The sequence below is a fragment of the Culex quinquefasciatus genome, chromosome 2, assembly GCF_015732765.1.
Source record: "Culex quinquefasciatus strain JHB chromosome 2, VPISU_Cqui_1.0_pri_paternal, whole genome shotgun sequence".
NCBI classification, from domain to species: domain Eukaryota; kingdom Metazoa; phylum Arthropoda; class Insecta; order Diptera; family Culicidae; genus Culex; species Culex quinquefasciatus.
The window spans coordinates 172,264,368-172,286,331 of NC_051862.1; the positions used below are offsets into that span (position 1 = coordinate 172,264,368).

Genomic DNA, 21,964 nt, shown 5'->3' on the forward strand with positions numbered 1-21,964 from the left:
TAAGCACACATCGGGCCGATGACCTCATTTAAAGTTGTACTTTTATCACATGAAACGTTTAACTTAACTACTGTGTAAACTGTGACTTTTACTACAGCAATTCTTATAACAAAAATTGAATTATTATTAAAAGAAATATTTTTGTTTTCACTGTGCCCAGTTTGCGCGCGTTATCAATCTCAATCACCCAAGATGGCGGCCTTTAGCATCCCCCTGGATCCAGCACCCAGATTAATACATGCAAAAAATTAAGATTGAATGAAATTTTACCCAAAATTGCAAAAAAAATCTGGTGTGCAAAGCTGTCATTCCACAGTAGCTCTGTGCCACTTATGCTCCGAAAGCTCGCCGCCCGTCCCGTCAAAATATTTAAAAGCTCCCTCGTTAAAGCCGCCCAGAGAGCGCTAGCGCTGTTCCCGCACACACACGCAACGCAATCCAGCCGCCCGTCGTCTTTCAGTTTCGTTTTCCATTCACGTCAAATCGCAGTCTCGTTCGCTCCATCAGTGGTCCGTGCTTGTTCCGTTGAAAAGTGGATTTTCCTCGCAGAAATCGCCCCCGGAAGTGTCCAAAGTGTGCCCGAGCGGTTCGACACGGATCGGAGCTAGCAGTTTCGGTGCGAAACCGTGCGGAAATTGGTGAAAATCGTGATGAAAGTTGATTGCACTTGAACCTGTGAGAGCTGCTTCTTAGCTGAGCTCGCTAGAAAGTGAAAAGTTCGGCCCTCTCGCTCGCTCTCCCGGGGTCGTAAGAGGTAAGCGGAAAAGAAAGAGAGGCAAACAGCGTCTGGGGCACGATCGACAGCGATGTGCGAGCGAGGTTTGGTTGGTTGATTTGCGTGCGTGAGTGCGGTTGTGTGAGTGCGTGTAGAGTGTCCGAGTGGGTGCGTGTATGTTTGGTAGGTTTTTTTTTTCGTGCGTTTGTTTTTCTTTGCCATGAAGTGACGTTTCAAAATTCACTGCGGAAATGTTACATTATTTATTGCGTTTTTTCATTTTTCTTTGCGATTCTTTTGAACAATTCAAACAAAGATTCAATCCTTTAACGTCCACGGAAATATTCAACAAATTTAACTAATTTTTATATGTAACCCCTTTCTACCCACAACGAAATCAAAATGTTGAACCCATCTTTAAAAAAAAAAACCGTGTTCAAGGAGGTCATTTTAAGCAATTTTGTCCTATGAGAAACTTTACTTCTCTTGGTTTTTATTTTTCTTGTTCTTGTATTTTTTTGTTTTTTTTTTATTTGTATTTGTTTTTTTTTTTCAATTCCTTTTTAGTTTTTTCATGATGTTACAATCTTTTTTAAACTTTTTTATAAATTGTTTTCCACATTTACTAAAAAAGCGACTATACCGAGACAGGACACAGGGAGAAGACCTGGACTGTTAGACTCTAGGTTAGACCGGGGCCAACATTCACTTTCACCTCTTCTTTTGTTTTTTTTTTTTTGAAAGGTACTAAGCAAAATCAACAACTTTTCTGAAGACATCAAAATTATCAGAAAATCCATCCTCAAAATAGAGATCCTAAAAATGTTTTAAAAATCATATTAATTTGCATTATCCTTCATTTGCTTTTCTTGAGATCTTTCGATTGATGTATAGAAAATAGACCACACTATTTTCTCAGGGATTTAAACAAATTTGGGTTCCCTAAATAAGTCCATATTTCCATCTAAATACAGTAGTTGTTCGGTAACTGGGCTGAGAACGTAGCCCAGTCACCGAATGTTGCTCGTTAACTGGGCTGAACAAAAAATAACGAGGGGACCACCGATGCAGAACATTTTCCAGATGAAATATAAAAATAAAAGTTACTTAAATGTATTTACAATGCTTACTTTTCATATTTCTTTAATTTTAACTTGAAATTAAACAAAAGTTTGAAAAAAGTTTTTTTTTATTTATTGAATACGATTTTTGCATCCATTAACCCCTCGGTCATTTTGGTTTGTTTTGGTTTTTTGACGTTTGTCTGCTTTTTAAGTGGGCTACGGCCCAGTTATCGAGCGTCCAGTTAAAAAGCAGTCCAGTTAAACAACGCCCAGTTACCGAACAACTACTGTAGTGTAGAATTCCCAGTTAAATTAAGGTGTTTCGTAATGGTGTGAGCAACAATATCATCCAACCATATGGAAGAGGCGATTTTCAAGCAGTTTTTTTTGCTACACTTGATAAAATGAACTTCAACACTATACTCGCGAAGCCATTTCCCAGAAAAGTTTACTCGATCATCAATTTAAAGCCTTTTGCTAATCGAATTACGGATAATTGAGTTAAGACACTGATAATAAAACATTCCATTTTTAAAGAAACATAAAAAAATCTTAGAAACGGTACATTGTGGGAATTTGTAATTGTAATAAGACTTGTAGTTTGGTTGAGCGTTTTAGCAGAATGCATTACTGTGAATTCAAAGAGACGAGTTCTGGAGTTTTTTTTGAAAAGGTCCAAATAACCAAATTTCCAGTTTTTGCTTTTTGGGTGTTTCTGAAACCGCCTTGAGTCAGGGGTATTGAAAAACACCCAAAAAGCAAAAACTGAAAATTTGGTTATTTGGACCTTTTCAAAAAAAAAACTCCAGAGTTGTTCCTTTTACAACTCGTCTCTTTGTATTCACTGTAATAAGACATTCTGTGAGATTTTTAAAATTCGATTGTTTTTTATTTTATTTTTTTAATCCGGCTGAAACTTTTTTTGGTGCCTTCGGTATGCCTCTGTTTTTTTTTATTTTTTTCTGATATGTTTTCACGCTAATTTTTCAGAAATTTCTAGAACGGGCAAAAAATCTTTGACCGAGTTATGAAATTTTGAATCAATACTGATTAAAAAAACGAAATATTGGTCGCAATAATTTTTCAACTCCCAGGGTTGTTACGGACGGCGCGGATGGCGCGTTTCGCGCGGATCTGGCGCGGATTTGCTGGCTAACTTTGCTAAGGCGCGAATTTCGCGCGGATAGCAATTTTGATAAACAAAATAATTGAGGACGATAGAATTTCTTTTAAATTACAAAGGAAATATTATTAGAAATTAAATAAATTAAATCTTTTTCGTTTATTGCGAAAACATCAACTTCTAAGAAGCTGTTAATGAAGAAAATTTTCTTCTAAAAATTATTGATTGTTTTTTTTTTCTAAATACGAAACTTTGAAATAATCTTCAAGGAGCGATTTTTTGAATGTATTGAGATTTGTTAAATAAATTTAACATAACATTACAACTCATTATTTTTAAAACATCTGCTTAACAATTCAAATAAATACCAATTTTATGAAATTCAAAATAACAAAATTAGAAAAATTACAGAATTTTAAAAATTTGAAGCTATGAATCTTTTCAGATTTTCTATGTTTTTTGATATAAAAATTTAAATTTTTAAATTTTTGGTTTATTGAAAAAATTAAAATTTTGTTGCCACTCTGATTCAGGTAGAATTGATTCTACTCCCAATTATCACAACATGACGAAATCCACTTAGAAATCTGCTAAAATCTCCGTCTAAAAGCGAAATGTAGTGTTAGAATTAAAAAAATAAGAAATCTGGAATTCAACAATTTGAAATTTCAGAATTTACATATTCAAATAATAAAAAAAATAGAATTCATAATTTGAAATTGTCAAAACTTACAGACTCAAAAAACGTAAAAAAGTACGAATTATTCAATTGAAAAATTACGAAAATATTACAATTAATTTTTTTGTTAATTTTTATTTTTTTAAGAAAGTTCTTAAGTTACCAAGTCATTAAATTATAATTTTTTTAAATTATTATATTATTAAGTTCTTGATTAAAATTTTAAAACAACCTATCCCTCATGGGTTTCCTATGCAGATAGGACCTTTTGAAAATTTAATCTAGAAATTTTTAAATTTTTAAATTATTACATTATTATCTTATTATCTATAATTATTAAATTATTAAATTATTAAATTATTTAATTATGTAATTATTAAATTATTAAATTATTATCTTATCTTTCAATTCAATTGGTGTTTATTAGAATTTAACAGTTCTGCTCCAGGATGTTACATTTGCAATTCAGAGATTTGGAGAACCTTTCAACTGAGATCAATTCATAAGCCTTTACAGGGAGGGTACATGTTTCTATGTTTAGATGTTGCTAGCTGCGTGCTCTTTTAGGGAAAATAAATTTTGAGAAAAAACCCTAGATTATTATCTTATTAAATTATTAAATTAATAAATTATTAAATTATTAAATTATTAAATTATTAAATTAATAAATTATTAAATTATTAAATTATTAAATTATTAAATTATTAAATTATTAAATTATTAAATTATTAAATTATTAAATTATTAAATTATTAAATTATTAAATTATTAAATTATTAAATTATAAATTATTAAATTATTAAATTATTAAATTATTTAATTATTAAATTATTAAATTATTAAATTATTAAATTATTAAATTATTAAATTATGTAATTATTAAATTATTAAATTATTAAATTATTAAATTACTAAATTATTAAATTATTAAATTATTAAATTATTAAATTATTAAATTATTAAATTATTAAATTATTAAATTATTAAATTATTAAATTATTAAATTATTAAATTATTAAATTATTAAATTATTAAATTATTAAATTATTAAATTATTAAATTATTAAATTATTAAATTATTAAATTATTAAATTATTAAATTAATAAATTATTAAATTATTAAATTATTAAACTGTTAAATTATTATATTATTATTTTAATATATTATTTTATTATTATATTATTATATTATTATATTTTTATATTATTGAATTATTAAATTACTTAATTTTTAAATTTTTAAATTATTAAATTACTTAATTATCAAATTTTTAAATAATCAAATTATTATTTTTTTGTTTTTTCTTAGTTTTATTTTAGTTTAGAGAAATTTAGAGAAGAAAATAATAGAAATTTCGTGTTTCGATTTTTCAGAGTAAAGTTTTGGCGAGAATTATCAAGTACTAAATCCCTAGATTTTATAATTTGGTGATTTATTTTATGGTTTTAATTTTTTTTTCCTGAATTTGTTTTTAAAGCAACGATTCCTGGGCCTTGTAAAGTCAAGAGGCATGATATGATCCTAGTGTATTAGTTAAAATTTGGGTATATATTCTTTTTTATAAGCACTATCGACACCACTTCATGCTACGAGAACTCGCTTTGCCGCAGCCCCAGGGCTTAAGCGTTGACCGATAAGCTGTCTTCGTGAACTAGGTAGTTCTCCGATAGTGAAAATATCACAATTGCACCAGACACCGCTGCTTCTGTGACTTTTTCACTATCACAATGTGGGATTCTGTATTATTCTTTTTTCGTTTAAAATTTCATTCATTATGTTACTCTCTTCTATGTTTGTCGCGATATTTTTTATATGGCGCGGATTTCGCGCGGATTGGGTTTTGGGGTCGGCGCGGATCTGGCGCGGATTTTTTCTCGACTTTTCCGTAACAACCCTGAACTCCATTTTTCGATGTAAAATAAAATTTGCAATCAAAAAGTACTTTAGTGATATTTTGATAAAGTGCACCGTTTTCAAGTTAAAGTCATCTTTGGTAACTTTTTAAAAAATAGTCACAGTTATTTTTTTTTTAAATAGGTGCCAATGTTTGCCCACTCCTAAAAAAATATTTTTGAATTCTCTATATTTTGCTTTTTTGAACTTTGTTGATACGACCGTTTTTTTTGTTTTTAAATCTTCGCATGGCAATATCTCAGCAACTAAGGGTCATATCAACAATGTTTATAATATTATGAGCAAAATAAAAGAATTTTCTCAGCTTTTCAAAATATTTTTTTTCAATAGTGGGTAAACATGGGCTTTAATTTAAAAAAATTAATAACTGCGACTATTTTTAAAAAAACTTTCTAAAAAAGGCTTTGACTTGAAAACGATGCACTTTATCAAAATTTCACTAAAGTACATTTTGATTGCAAGTTTGATTCGAAAAAGGGAGTTGTTGATTGTTGATATTGATTCAAAATTTCATAACTCGAGATTTTTTGCCCGCTCTGGAAATTTCTGAAAAGTTTAAAAATTGAAAATCACCAAAAAAAATTTTACCGTGTATCATTTTCAGTGTAGGCCTCATCAATATCTACAACTTTGCCGAAAACACCAAATCGATCAATCGAATTTTCATATGTAATTTTTGTATGGATAGCTGCCAAATTTGTATGAACAATTATATAAACAAACTAATGATGCAAAATGGCTACTTTTGGTATACCGAAGGCACCAAAAAAGTTTCAACTGGATTAAAAAAAAAAACAAAAAATAAAATTAAAAAATAGACCGATGTCGTAGAGAATTGTTCAATGTCAAAAGAAAAGTTGACTTTTGGATTCTATTGACAAAATATATCCAAATTGGTCCAAATTAGTGGGTGTACAGAATATGTAGGATGACTGTATCAATCTTTTTGTCAACGAACGTTCCATTTGTGAAATGTTCCCCTTTATGTACTAACACTCATATTTTTAATACAAATAGAAATATATCAAAAAGTTGTGAATCCCAATTATGCAAATTTCAACATTTTGATACCGGAAATTTACATCAAATCATTTAAATATATTATTACCAGTATCAATTAGCTACTAATTAGTAATTCTGTTTCATTCATAAAAATTTGCAAATAGTAGTTTAGTTATTAGTGTAGCTATAATCGCATAAAATTAAGAAAAAATCTCCGTACATATTCAATTTTAACACTATCACCCCAACAAAAGCCTTAAATTTTTTCAAGTTTTCCAACTAATATGCTCAAATTACCTTCCAAAAAACAACAAGAGCACCGCACCAGAAACATTCACTTATTGCCTGTAGTCCCAAAATTGCCGTCTGTCCGCCACGCCACCCCAACCAGACCCGTTCCGACCAGCATATGGTTTCGGTACGTGTTTTCTGGATGGCGGTGGCGTTTTTGCTCTCCCTCATTCTCTCTCTCTCTTCTCTCGTGTTCGGAAACACTTTCCAGCAACATCATCACCATCCGTCTCTACATCTCGATTTTTGTTTTTGTTGTTGTTTTCCTTTCCAGGCCCAAGCCCAGCAGCTGAGGCCTCGCTCGCTCCACAGCAACAGCAGCAGCAGCAGCAGCTGAAAGTCGGACCCGGTTCGGAAAGAAAGCACACAAGACTCGGCGAACCTCTGAAGCCAGGAGAAAGAAGCAGACAAGACACGACACGACACACGAAGAGCAGCAGCAAGAAATTTCACTTTCTATTTTTTAACTTTTATTTTTTATGACACACTTGCGTGAACTATTTGTGCTTCGTGGTCGGCCACGCGACGCTGGTCACGGCGGCGGTCTTGGAAAGGTGGTGAGATCGGACGCGGCCGCGTAGCAGGTTCCCGGAGGGTTCGTGTGGACGGAGCTGGCGGAGATCTGGAGTTTGCGGAAGTGTAAAAGTGAAAGGTGAACCGAGAAAAGTGAAAACTGTGAAATCTCTCGGGTGGAATTTGAGAGGTTCGTGATCGTGTGGGAGGAAGTCGATAGTTCGGCAAAGTGACGAATCCGTAGAACGGGTCAGAACATCAACCCGCTGCGCTGCACAGCTACGTGAAGAACTTTGCTGACACAGAGCTGCAACAACAACAAAAAGCAGCACGAAGAGAGCAACAAAAACGTCCGAGATGTTGAACCGTCATCGTGGTGGTGCTGCGATCAGAAGAAACCTGTTTTAAGGGTCGTCCCCCCGTCCGAAGAAGAAGACGTCACTCGCGTGTGTGTGTGTGTATCTGCGCTCAGTTTTTGCTGCTTCCAAAAGTTTGGGAGATCCACCTTGAAGAGGAAACAGTGATGTCGCAGTACTGACAAATTGTTGCGCAAATTAGTCATTGGTACGGCGTTGACGACAGGGGCGAAACAGTGCCCGGGGAAAGTTGTGTGTGCACGGTGTGTGTGAAAAGATCGCGAAAATCGGAAGTGTAGCGAGCAGCAGCCGGGCCGACCTCACGATGTCTACCGCGGAAGAGAACACGGCCAAGTCGGCGGCGACGGGGCCGCCCCAGAAGCAGGATCCGGACGAGAAACGGGTCGGATGTGCGCACTACAAGCGGCGGGCCAAGTTTGTGGTAAGTTTTGGGAGGGTGTGAGGGACTCATTCGACTACGTTGGGGTGGCATTCAGTTAACCGGGATGAGTAGTAGGCTCAACTTATGCTCTACAGATGCAATAGGAAGTTGACCACTTTTAAGGTTTCCTGGTGCTGCTGGCCAGGATTTATTTATTTGAGTAAAATGGAAATATTTTTGATCAGGTCGCCTAAACGAATTTCACCACATTTGTAATCGTTAATTATGTAAAATTTTACGAACGAAAATTCAAACTCGCTCAAGATGCGGTTAAATCCTTCGTCCTTTGAAGTGTTGGTTAAGTATAATTTGTATCAGACTCAAAATATGCGAATACTAGGTTATATCAGTCCCAGGTACATATTAGATTGTGATAGATACATTTTCACGTGGCCTTAAACGTGGTTTATGCACGATTAACTCAAAAGTGATTTAAATGTAGGGGAATTTTATACGAGCATGGATAATAGCAGTAGGGAGAGACACTCTCTTCGATTTTTCAGCCTAGCCACTTTTTATTGTGGATTTACTTGGTGCCTAGATTTTCCACGACCGAGTCATGTTGTAGCCTAGCCTCGTAAGCGGTAGATCGAGAGTTCAATCCCCGGCTCGGACTAACACAACTGATTTTTTCCCTTCTCTTTAATTTCTGGTATCTTCTCACGATGTTGACAACTGTCGGATGTAGCTTCTAGGGATGTTTAACGTCTACCGCGGGATTCGACCTGCGACCCTTAGATTGTTAGTCTAGCGAACGCTCCGATTGATTCTAGAGTTGGTCCTATCGAGTTGTCAATCTGCAGTAAGGAAGTTAAACTGTCTGTGAAGTTGCTGTGAAGTTTTTCATGGCACTTCGAAAATTTTGACTCCATGTTGCACGCACACTTTCTCACTTTAATTTCTCGATAAACAAAAGAAATCTAAAAAATTGGTAGAAAAATCTACCTTAATTAAGTTGGTTGATGCCTTCCTCACATACATCAAGTATTAATTTTTTTTTACCAGAAAAGCAATTTTAAACTCTCTTTAAAATTTGGGGACGATTCTGTATTGGATTTATTTTTAATTAAAAGACAATCACTTTACACTAGACAATGAAAAGTCTTTTGACTACCCAACCCATCCAACGATGGGTCAAATGATTGATCCGGACATCGTTTTCTGAAAAAAAGCGCAAAGCTTTATCTTCAAACGGGAAGTTTAAGAGCTTATCAAAATGAACATTTTTGTTCAAGCAAAAACGAATTTTGGTCAATTTCATCAAAAGTTATGGACAGAAAACGATTTAAAAATGCTTATTTTCAAATTGAGATTAAAGGAGTCGAACAAAAAAGACCTCCGAGATATTTTCAGCAAATGTACTCTAGAATGTGTACTTTCAGATGCTCAAACTCCACCACCTTTTCAAGTTATTCACGTTCCAAAATGGCATCTTTTTCGTCGTTTTTGACTATAATTTTCGTTTTAAAGGTTCGATTTTCGCTCTCTTGAAAGATAAATGTGCACTGAAGATAAGAATTACACCAAAAAGTGTAGAATCCAACCATTTTCGCACAAGACCACGCTTGAACCAATGCGCCGTGTAAACAGCCCGGAACACATTGGCTGGATTCTGGCCAAAAACGCATCCAATGTGTAACTTTTGATTTGGCGGTAGCCGCCTGGTGGCAAAAGTTGGAAGCTTCGAATAGCGGGCATACTGTGCTGCCACCTGTTGGAGAGTGGACTAAACTTTTTGCTTTACTTTTCCTTTAGTCGATTCAAATTCAACTGTTTTTGAAAATGTTTTATTCAATCAAATAATTAATTCATATTATTCTACAGTTTGTAGCCGTGGAGTCACTCCGCACAAATTACGGATGAAGTCATCCGCGATCTCCTTCAGCAGCGATTTTCCCCGATTTTGAATGGCCTGAACCTCGGTCTGGATAAAGGTTCGGTGGCCTGGATGTTAGTTTCCGCTTGAACCTCCTTCCACCACGTCGCTATTGACAGGTCACTGACCAGTTTTGCCTCCATGTCACAAGCCTAAAACGGAATCAACTTTAACAAGGTTACAAAACAGATGTTCCTGGAAACTAACCTGCGGCCCTTTAGCGCGCCGCCACGGTTGCACGAGCTGCACATTTCACGCACCACAATCGGAAAATGCTCGACGAGTTCACGCATTTGAACCCTCATCAGCAGCAGCGCCTTTTCCTCGTTTGTCGGTCCGGACTAGTTAGCCTCTCGTCTTCGGTTCCGCTGTCCAGTTATGGGACGTCCAGCCGCCGTTTTTGAAGAAATTGAAAAAGGGTCGTCCAAGAACCGCAATGCTTCTCCGAGCCGGGAGGTCCGTGCAGCAAACCCGCGGCGGCATGTGCTGGTAAACCTCCGGAAGCTTCACGGGCAGCAACAATTCGCGCAAGACCTTGTCAATTTCACACAATTTCACACCCACGAGACACGTGTCCATCAGCTTGGACCAAACATCCTTGAAGCGTTTCGATCGCTCGGAACGACCTTCCTTGCACTAAAGAAGGGAAGAAGGTGGGTTTTAGGAAGTTCTATGAACTTACGCTCCGAGCACGATGTAGTACTCGACGGTAAAGTGGTAGGAGCAGATCCTCGGCGGTTCTTCTTCGCAGTAAGCTCGGCTACACTCGTCCGGGGCGGACAGGCTGGGAATGCGGTGGAGCTCGACGGTGGCACTGGTGTTAAAGTCCAGAGGGAGTTCGCGTTGGCGTTCGATGAGAACCCGCTGGCCAACAGGGCGCTGCTGCTTGCCATCGACGCCGACGTTATGCTCTCGTTAAACGTCGTGCTGCTGCTGCTGGCGCTGATCCACCACCAGACGCAATTGCTGGGGAAGTACAACACCTCCGGTGCCTTGTTTAGCTCGAACACAAGCAGGTAGTGCGCCAAATTCGGAGTTGCTTGCTGCGACACGCAAACCGCCAGCAACGCCACGGTCTTCTCCTTGATCTGCAACTCCACACTCACTTTCCAAACACTCCACGAATTCCTACCGGATATCGCCATGATCGCCGCGAGAATCCGAATCGCGACGTGACGAAGCGCATTTGGTCGGCCTTGCCGGAGAGTGGGTTCAACACGAGCAGCAGCTTGTTGGCGCCGGCCAGCAGGAACAAGCAGTTAGAGGTGGGCGTTGAAGAAGTCTTCTTGGGTTTACTTAGATTTGCCGAGGGCAGCCAGGGTTTGGACGAGATCAGCTTTCAGATGATCGGGACGGCACAGCTGATGAGCAGGACGTGCAGTTGCGCCCAGTTCGGGTGTTCGCAGAGGGCAACACGGGCCACCTCGTCGTAGGTGGCCACAGCACGGATCACCAGGAGGACCGCTTGCAATCTTGCGGTGTCCGGCGGGTTGGTATTTCTACTCAAAGCTCGGCTGCGGTAAACCCTCGGAACCGGTGTTCTGCTCCTGGCGCAGATTTTGAACAGCTAATTGAAGAAGTGGCCCCACGTGACAGTTGCTGTGGCACCTCCAATGCGAACTCCACTTCCCTGCTTGAGCAGATTGAACGGATTGTGGCGAGCTGGACAGGCCGGCCAGCATTTCCAGATACGCAGGAATAACAGGACCGGAGGCGAGTATTTTTCTCCTGTGGAGGGGAGAGAATTTGTAGGAGTTAGGACTTTACATAAATTAGATTGATGCAGGCGCAGATCGTAGCCCAATTGGCTGCGGAATCTTCACCACAGTTTCCTTCGGTGGAGTGCACTTGACCAATGATCCGAATAGGCCAAATTCTTCATAGCTGTCGTCTTAGGTAAACTTCACCCATAGCACAATTAGCACCCATTGTTCTGCATTATTAGAAATAAATATAATTAATCAACAAAACTCGAAACTTACCGGCGGTAGTATTTGACGCGATCCGAGGACTAAAAGACTTCGGAGTGGGTAATTTGGCCAGGTCAGACTCGCGATCCCGTTTGACGTGGTCCCGCATGTATTCATATTCCGGTCGGAGTCGTTAGCGGAATCCGCACCACCGCTGGTGGACAAGACGAAAGTACAGGGTTGTTACGGGAGAGTCGAAAAAAAATCCGCGCCAAATCCGCGCCGACCTAAAATCCGAAACCGCGCGAAATCCACACCATATAAAAAAATATCGCGACCAACATTGAGGAAATTTTATTTTTTTATGAAGAAAAACTAATTCAGAAAGTATTTGATTAAAAAACTTGTTTTATGTTTAAAGGCTCCAAAAGAATGAAAGCAAAATATCCATTGAAAAAAAAATCCTCAAGAGACGGTCAAGGCAAGGGTCATGAAAAAAAAATCTTCAAAATAGAAAATACAATATTTAAAAACCTAAAAATTTAACTTCAAAAATGTAACCTCAAAATAAAATCCAAATCTAAAATAATAATATGATAAAATTTTAAATTTCGAAAGTCTAAATATTCAAAATCAAAGAATTTTTATACAGTCAGGGTTGTTACGGGAGAGTCGAAAAAAAATCCGCGCCAAATCCGCGCCGACCTAAAATCCGAAACCGCGCGAAATCCACACCATATAAAAAAATATCGCGACCAACATTGAGGAAATTTTATTTTTTTATGAAGAAAAACTAATTCAGAAAGTATTTGATTAAAAAACTTGTTTTATGTTTAAAGGCTCCAAAAGAATGAAAGCAAAATATCCATTGAAAAAAAAATCCTCAAGAGACGGTCAAGGCAAGGGTCATGAAAAAAAAATCTTCAAAATAGGAAATACAATATTTAAAAACCTAAAAATTTAACTTCAAAAATGTAACCTCAAAATAAAATCCAAATCTAAAATAATAATATGATAAAATTTTAAATTTCGAAAGTCTAAATATTCAAAATCAAAGAATTTTTATACAGTTTATAATCCAAAATCCACGCTAAAATTTCACTCCGAAAGAAATTTAATTTCCGATATTTAAAATAATGTCTTCTCATAATTTCAAAATCTCTTACATAAAATAGGACTTCAAAAATTGTGGAACTCAAGAATTTAATAATTTAAGAACTAAGAATTTAAAAATAAAAACATTTAAGAATTTACGAATTTAAGAATTTAAGAATTTAAGAATTTAAGAATTTAAGAATTTAAGAATTTAAGAATTTAAGAATTTAAGAATTTAAGAATTTAAGAATTTAAGAATTTAAGAATTTAAGAATTTAAGAATTTAAGAATTTAAGAATTTAAGAATTTAAGAATTTAAGAATTTAAGAATTTAAGAATTTAAGAATTTAAGAATTTAAGACTTTAAGAATTTAAGAATTTAAGAATTTAAGACTTTAAGAATTTAAGAATTTAAGAATTTAAGAATTTAAGAGTTTAAGAATTTTATCTAAGGTTTTAGAATTTAGAAATTTAAGAATTTTAGAATGTATAAGCATAAAAATACTAAAATTATTTTAGATTTGAGATTTTTTTCTATATTGTTTTGAATTTGAAAGTTTTGACTTTTTAATTTTGATTTTTTTTTAATCTTAAAATTTTCGATTACCCAAATTTTTGGTATTTTGAATTTCAGATTGCCAAAATTTTGAATTTCGAAATTTCAGATTTTTAAAATTCCGATTTTAGAAATATCGAAAAAAAATTAATATGTATTTTGATTTTTTTTTTGTTATAATAAAAACTATTCAAACAATTTTTTTCGAATTTTTGAATTTCTAAAGCTTTGAATTTGGAATGTTCTGATCTTTTTATTTTCGCCAAGAATGTTTAAATTTAGAAAAAAAAATATTTCTACCGATTAAATTCCATTCCAAAATTCGAAAGTGGAGACCAGTTTCTGTTGCGTCCTATCAAGCTCATATTTGGCGCCCACCAGAACAAGCCCCAATAATAGTTTTTGTTACACATTCTAATGTCTATATCTTCGGGAAAAGTTTGTAATATTTGATTTACAAAATTAAAAATTGAATAAATCCAGTATAAAATTCAAAATGAATAAGGTTAAAAATCATTACTCAAAACTCAAAAGAAATTAAATATTCAGAGCCGGAGATGTTAAGAATTTACAAGAAACATATAAAAAATAATTTCTACATAATCTTCATCTTCATTTTTCGACGTTTCGTACTAAGAAAATACAAACAAACATTTTCAGAAGAAAATTAAAATAAAAGAAAATTAATAAATTAATAAAAATTATGAAATTCTTGCACTCAAAGGAAAAAACAAATTATCGTAATTCCTGATAATATTTTTCTTAATAACTTGAAAGTAATTCTATCTCTCTCAATTAATTTATTTATCAAAATTGCCATCCGCGCGAAATCCGCGCCTGAGCAAAATTAGCCAGCAAATCCGCGCCAGATCCGCGCTATCCGCGCGAAACGCGCCATCCGCGCGATCCGCGCCGTCCGTAACAACCCTGAAAGTAACACCTCCGGATAAACATCAAAAAACATCTCGTCCCTGGAAGCGATTAGTTCCCCGACAACCCGCGGCTTCGTCGGCCACCGGAAGCGGGTTAATTTTGACTCGATTACGACCGAGTACAATCCAAATGTGGCAGCTGCGGGGGAAAGAAACCTACTCACCCGGAACTTGATTAACCTGCCGCAGATTTGTATGCATAAATTATGCAAAGAATATTAGTTATTTATGTTATACAAATAAAGCAAATTAAATTAAAATTTACCAAAAATCTTTAAGCGGAGCAAACCGCATGATTACTTTTATTTCTGACGTCTAAGTCCAAAACTGGTGGCGACACCCAACGGCAACTTTGGCGAAGCAAGCGAAACGTAGTTTACACATTGGATGGATTTTTGAGCCAAAGCCATCGCGATGTGTAAAAGCCACACATCGATTTCAAAACAACGCGGTGTACACATTCAATGTGTCGGATCGACACATTTTGGGCGTAATTTTTATCTTCAGTGTGTGTTTTAACTCTACAAATGTCTAGAAGATGCCAACTCAATTCAACATAAGCCTGTGATAATAAATTCAAAAAAACTCATTTTTCCAAAAACGCCTCAACAGAAATTACAGAAATGGCTTTAAAAACTTCCCGTTTAAAGATAGAGCTTTGTGCTCTTCAGCAAAGTTGCTCAGATTGGTGATCCCTACAACTTTTCTGAGAACACCAAAGCGCTATCTCGTCATACCGCCAAAATAAAAATCTCGAACCACCCTAAAATTTGGACCACCCTAATGTCCACCATATCAAAAGATGCCTCTTTTGACCCTGCTCATTTGTCCCCAAGACACCAAAGCTCTAAATCTTAACGTGTGGTCGCTATCAATTTTGTCACGCTAGATGTCGGTTTCGGACCACTGTGCACTGGGATGTGGATCGGAATGTTAGTCCGATACTTGAGTGATAGCGATCGCCCTATCAACTGCATCTCCGACAAAGTATCACGTGGGTTTTGTGGGGGTTAGTAGATGGATATGAGGTCAGGACTCGCGAGTGGCAGTGATGCCGACAATGAGCAATTTGATTATCGGTTGAAAATTTCTAATCTTAGGCAGCCGAGATTTCTGATATATATTTTACTCGTTCGCGATTCTCTAGAAATTCTTCGACGGCGTGCCTTCCGATCAACAATGATTGAGGAAGGGCTGATTTTATCACTGCTAACGAACAAAAAATACGCCGAAAACAGTAACAACTTGCCGAGCCAACCACGTGGCCCCGTAGGGTGTAATATGGTTGTCTAATCTAATCTAATCTAATCAGACCCTAGCGCAGCCAATCTTTCGAAGGGATCCTGGAGAGTGCCTTAGGTTAGATGACGCCTAGCACTCTTCTTGTCATTTATTAACATTTGTAGTGCACCATTGCATCGGAATGCATTGAAACATCACAAGCGTTAAAGCGGCCAGGCCTACTGCGTAAAGCCGTATCGCAGAGATGACTCGTAATTAGAGAGCCTATATGGAGAGGCGAAATGTCACTCTCAGGGTTCCAATCGAACTGTCAAATCGGGGTTCCAATCGAGCAACAAGGTCATGTAAGAACAAGGTCGGAATCAATTTAAAATCATTTTGGCAAAAAAACGAGACTTATGACAATCAAAAGTATTGTAAAACTGTTGTTGATAATAATCTGATAGTTTTTGTTATGTTTGTGCTTGTTCGGTACAAGAAAAGTGCCAGCACCAAAGAAAAACTACAAGTTTTTCAACCTTAAATTTGAATGAATTTGAGTGTTTGAAATTTCTCCCAGAACATTTCATTTCCCTATGTAGGTCCCTACTCGTAATTGGGTTGAGTTTGAGCACTGAGTGTTCGAACAACAACACAATTCTGAATCGACAGGGGAGGAAGAAGCGTGGGGACACACCACCATACGCTCCGTGATTTGGTTGTATTCGTTGGGAGCACCATGCTAAGAAGGTTTGGTACTCCGGGATCCTCTGGGATGGGACATTGTATTTCCACGAATGCCCTGGACACTATTTGCCGTGGTTATAGCGCCACAACTCGCTCTCTGTAACAGTAGTCCTAATTCCAGTCCAAGCTTACCAAGTCGTCATGGCCTAGTGGTTAGCACCCAAAGGACGAAGGATCGAACCCCGCCTCGAGCGACTTTGATTTTTCGTTCATATTCATCATTTCAAATTCTGTGTACTTAACTTTCTCGTTGGGAGCAGATGGGAATCGAACCCAGAACCATTCGCTTACAAAGCGAACACCGTAACCAGTCAGCCACAGCCGCTCTCCCGTAGGGTGTAATATGGTTGTATAAAAAAAATAAAGTTGTCAAAATTTTGTGAGCACAGCAACATTTCCTTTTGGGGTCCCCAACAACCCCTTAAAATTTGGGAACGATTGGTTAAGTCCCCACTTAGCGCAAAGCGTTTCAATTTTGTATGGGAAATCCTTTTGTTTGGATTTTGATATTTCAAAAATCTACGTTTCACGCTATATTAAAACCAAATTCATATTCGGTTGCTCTGAAAGGTGCTCTACAACTTTGCGCAACAGAGTATGGTGCTAACTTGCTCATGAAAGAAGATATAGCGTCCTCAAAACTCGTCTAAAAGGTGATTTTCGAGCAAAAACACGTTTTAGACGAGTTTTGAACACGCTTTTCTTTTTTTAGCGGCAAGCTAGCACCATACTCTGTTCGGGAAAGTTGTAGAGCACATTCCAGTGCATCCGAATATGAGTCCAGTTTTGATATAGGGTATTTGTCCCTATTTTGGGCCTAGTACCTATTTTGGGTCTACCAAACTTAATTCAATGAAATTGAGCATTTCACCAAATCTGGCAGGGATCTGCCACTTGAGAATGATTCGTGCTGTCATTATCTTCATTTTGTTGGGCAAGAATAATACACTTTTTCCTCTTAAATTAGACATAATGCAATAAATATATCACTCTTCACATTTTTCTTAGCAAATTGCCACTTGCTCATTAGGTCCAAAATTTTCACCACTTTTGCTTACCGCTTCTTGGCACTCAGCGTCAAGGGAGCGTTCTTTTATTACATAACGCAAAAATTTAGATTCTCGAACCCCCTCCCTCCCCTCGTAACAAAATTTCCATATAAATTTTAAAAAAATTGTATGGAGCGTAACACGGCCGTCGACCCCCCCTTCCCCCAACTGCGTTACGTAATAAAAGAAGGCTCCCCAAGGCGTTCATCGCTCAGCACACGAATGAGAGCCGTCCCCCGAATCTCCAACCACCGGCAATATGTTTATATTGGTGGGTTGCACAATCCCGTTGCAAAAACAATCACTAAACTGCCACCAAATCAATATAATAACTGATTAAAGTTTCTCGAAGAGAACGGTCCATTTGACACTTCTACAAATTGTGATAGTATGTGTACGCTTTTCACAAGTTACAGTCTTTCTTGCATATTACGGGCTTGTTGTTTGGCTACGCAAACATTGTTTAATTATTTTTAAAACTGGTAAAGAATGATATAGAGTTATCTACGTGCGCATGTATTGCGTGTGCGTACACAAAAAAGTGAGGTTAAATTTTGTACCAGCCAGCAAAACAAATGGTGTGCTAGTGTGTGTGAGATCGGGCTTAGATAGCTCTATAAATCATGTCCAAGCTAATTATGCACGTAATGCAAGTGAAATCAATCATTCTTATGTTTATTTGTGGATTTAGCATATTTGTCGACCGAATTTGTGCGGCTGTACTGTACGAGCTGGGGTTGAACCGTACGTCAAAAAAGTTCGCCGCGTGCTTTGAGATTTCAACCAATCAGAAGGTAGGCCGAAAATATGCACAAAGAAGGTCGTATGCTAGGAGCAATATACCCAAAATTGGGGCAAAGAGTGTTTTAGTTTTTCGTGCTTTTACAGCGATATAAGGTATTTTAATCAAAATGTTGATATTGTATGAGCTTAAGCATTAAAAACCCAACTTTTTCATGTATAACAAACTAGGCTGGCAATAGCAGCCTTTGAGAATACATCAAATTAAAAGTGCGTTCTGCTTAGTAGGCCCAAAATAGGGACAAATACCCTAGCATGTACCGTGGATTTGATAAATATTAAAATCCAAAAAAATGGTTTTCTCCATACAAAATTATATGGAAAATTGAATCGCTTTGCGCAAAGTGAGGACTAAACCAATTGGTCCCTAACTTTGGGGAGTTGTTTATGATCCCAAAAGGAACTGAAAAAGTGCTGTGGTCACTAAATTTACACCCTAATGTGCTAGGTTATCAACAAGATAAAAAGTTTCAAGATCTGGCATCCCTGTCATATTTTCTATGTAAATTAGTGAAATATGATGTTTGCAAACTCTATCTTAAATTTTTATCATCCAAACGTCTACTTTCTGCCATAATGTTTGTTTTCTTGATGCTGGTACCGTTGGTTAAAACAACTTGTTTGTTTTAACTTTTATTTCGGGCAGTCACACGTGTCCGGTCACTTGTCCAAACAAACTGTGCCCACAAGCAATAACACTGCCTCTTCCTTTCCACTCCTTTTCAGACACCTTGCTGTAACAAGTTCTACATGTGCCGGTACTGCCACGACGAGAACGAAACGCACTTCTTCAACCGGAAGACGGTCACGGAGCTGATCTGCACCGAGTGCAACACCCGGCAGCGCGTCCAAGCGGAGTGCGAAAAGTGCGGCGTCCGGTTCGGCAAGTATACCTGTCTGGTGTGCAACCTGTTCGACGACGAGGACCGCTCGCAGTACCACTGCGACGGATGCGGAATTTGCCGCGTCGGCGGCCGGACGCGCTTCTTCCACTGCGAGGTGTGCAACATGTGTCTGCCGATGCAGCTGAAATACGATGGCCATAGGGTGAGTCGTGGGAAAAGTTGGGATTAGATCAAGTTTTAAACTGCTGTTTCGTTACAGTGTGTCGAAAATGTGTCCCGATCAAACTGTCCCGTGTGCTTGGAAGACATTCACACCTCGCGCATTCCGTGTCACATTCCGGACTGTGGCCACCTGCTGCATCGGACGTGCTTCGAAGAGCTGGTAATAAGTTGTGTTTGTTGAAGGAGGAAGGGTGTTAAGGTTTCAATTTCGATCCTGTTTCGTTTCAGCTATCATCCGGTCACTACGCGTGTCCAACGTGTCAAACGAGTATGATGGACATGAACCAGCTCTGGGAGTACCTTGACTCGGAGGTCGCTGCCACGCCAATGCCAAAGGAGTACGAAAACTATATCGTTGATATACTTTGTAAAGATTGTCACAAGGTAAGTTTCGCTGACGAAAAGCTACACAAAAATTCAACGTAGTTACGCCAAGAGAAAACACTAATGAGTATTGCTTCTTCCAGGAATCGACGGTGAAATTCCACGTGGTCGGTTTGAAATGCACCCACTGTGGCGCTTACAACACCTGCCGGACAAAGACTAAGAGTTTAGATCTTCCTACGAAAAGCACAATCGAAAGTGAAGGTAAATGGTCCAAAGAATGTTTCCTTATTTATCGTTGTAACCATTCCCCAACCTTCCAGTGGCAGCACGGCAGGCGAACGGCGAGGGCACCAGTGCGGCGACCGCGGCCAGTTCATCTTCGTACTCCGCCACAACCACAACAACGACTTCTCCGGTGGCTGTCAACGGCGTTGCCACCGCCACCATCCCCTCTTCCCTGGTACTAACAACCCCCGAAGCGGTTAGTTTAACCAACGGCGACGCCGTGGCATCGACGTCCGCCGGCAGTGAGTCGGACACGTCTACCACAACGGCGGCTTCCAGCTCGAGCAGTACTTCCAACGGCGCTGGCAGTTCCAGTTCCAGCGCCACCAGCACCTGTGATGAACGTTCGTCCCCGTACAGCGGCGCCAGCAGCAACGGGAACCAGGAAGCTTAAAGGCTTTCTCGACGAACCATCTCTCGTTACACTACTCTCAAACACTCTCGCACTCCCATGCGCCTCCGAGGGTACCATACATTGTGTGTTCATTCCACTTCCAAGTGTTAGGTTGTTAGAATTGTATTGTAATTTGACCGCGCGCCCGCGCCCCGTTCTAGTTCTTCCCCCTCAACCCACTTTAGGTTTATTTTTGTTTTCTGCTCTTCTAGACGACCCTAGCTAACTAATTGCAAAATTTACCGTAAGCTTTCGTCAAAATTATCGGTTTATCTCTAGGCAATCACTATATCTTTGATATCTAGCTTTATTTATTTTATTAAAAAGTTGTTTACACCGTTTATTATATATTTCGAACGAAATACAGCATTCGCAAAATTGAAACCAGGTGTTGAGTTTTACGGAAAAAGTCTTTATGATTTCGACGAATTAAGCTAAAATTGAGTCTCAAACTGTATCGATGTGCTCACTTGCAAACTTTTGCCTCGGATTTTATTTTTTTCAGAAAACATATTTTTGCTGTGTACTTTTTCTGTGGCCAAAGAAATCATTTTCCATCATTGGTGCTCAGGAACACTGAAGCCGGGGAATCGGGAATTCGCCAAAATCCGCGAAAAATTGGGAAAGGTTGGGAATTTGTGATTTTTTGACAAAAGTCGGGAAAAGTGTAGAATCCTAAGCAAATCTATCTTTAAAAATATTTTCTCACTCGAAAATTGTTTAATATTTTGTAAAATTTTCAAAATATTTTTTTCCAAATGATTTTCAACAGTTTTGTTGGTAAATTACTATCGATAAAGCTTGATTTTCAGTTATCGGAAAACTGATCAATCAAATAATATCCAAAACAAGTTTTGTTCTGAATGAAAAATTGGAAAAAAAAACTTTTACGCACAGTTTGAAGCCTGAATTTTCCGTAGTTTCGACTAACCCAAGTTCGATTATCCCAAGGTTTGTATGGAGCTTCGGATAATCAAATCATAAACAAAATAAAAAGATTTTTGCATTTTAATTTTCTTAATTTTAATATCACAATTCTGGAGTTTTTTTTGAAAAGGTCCAATAAACCAAATTTTAAGTTTTTGCTTTTTGGGTGTTTTTTAATACCACTGACTCAAGGCGGTTCAAAAACACCCAACAAGTAAAAACTGGAAATTTGGTTTATTGGACCTTTTCAAAAAAAACTCCAGAATTGTACTCTACGACCCCATTTTAGTAAAATTTTAGTGGATTTTAAATTTTTCCAAAAGTATTTCCTCAATATTTCGTCACCGTCATTTTAGCCGCCATCCTGGATTTGAAAATTCCAATAGCTTTAGAGTAGTTAAGGATTCATACTTAAACTATAAAATCAAAAAATAAGACAATGAAAAAAGGGTTTTCCGTTGTTCGATTATTTGAAGTGATTTCTGTGTAAGGCTATTGGATTATAAAGTCTAGACTGAATTAAAAACACGGGAAAATATTAAAACAGAAAAAAACGAGAAATTTCGGGTTTAGTAAAAAATAATAAACCAACATTTTCAGATGTACCAACAATGGAGAGTTGCTTGCTCACTTTTATTTGAGCTATTTATTAATTTGGAACAGTCAAAAACACTTTA

The 21,964-nt window shown here is 37.4% G+C and overlaps 1 protein-coding gene across 1 annotated transcript; it reads left to right on the forward strand.

Moving 5' to 3' along the window:
- Window positions 1-446: 446 nt before the first annotated feature.
- Window positions 447-21,377, forward strand: LOC6037542 (RING finger and CHY zinc finger domain-containing protein 1). The gene is made up of 7 exons (XM_038255196.1): window positions 447-754; window positions 7,064-8,100; window positions 19,014-19,334; window positions 19,392-19,514; window positions 19,583-19,738; window positions 19,822-19,942; window positions 20,002-21,377. The coding sequence occupies exons 2-7, from the start codon at window positions 7,984-7,986 to the stop codon at window positions 20,358-20,360; spliced, it is 1,197 nt and encodes a 398-aa protein (XP_038111124.1). The 5' UTR covers window positions 447-754; window positions 7,064-7,983; the 3' UTR covers window positions 20,361-21,377.
- Window positions 21,378-21,964: the final 587 nt, after the last annotated feature.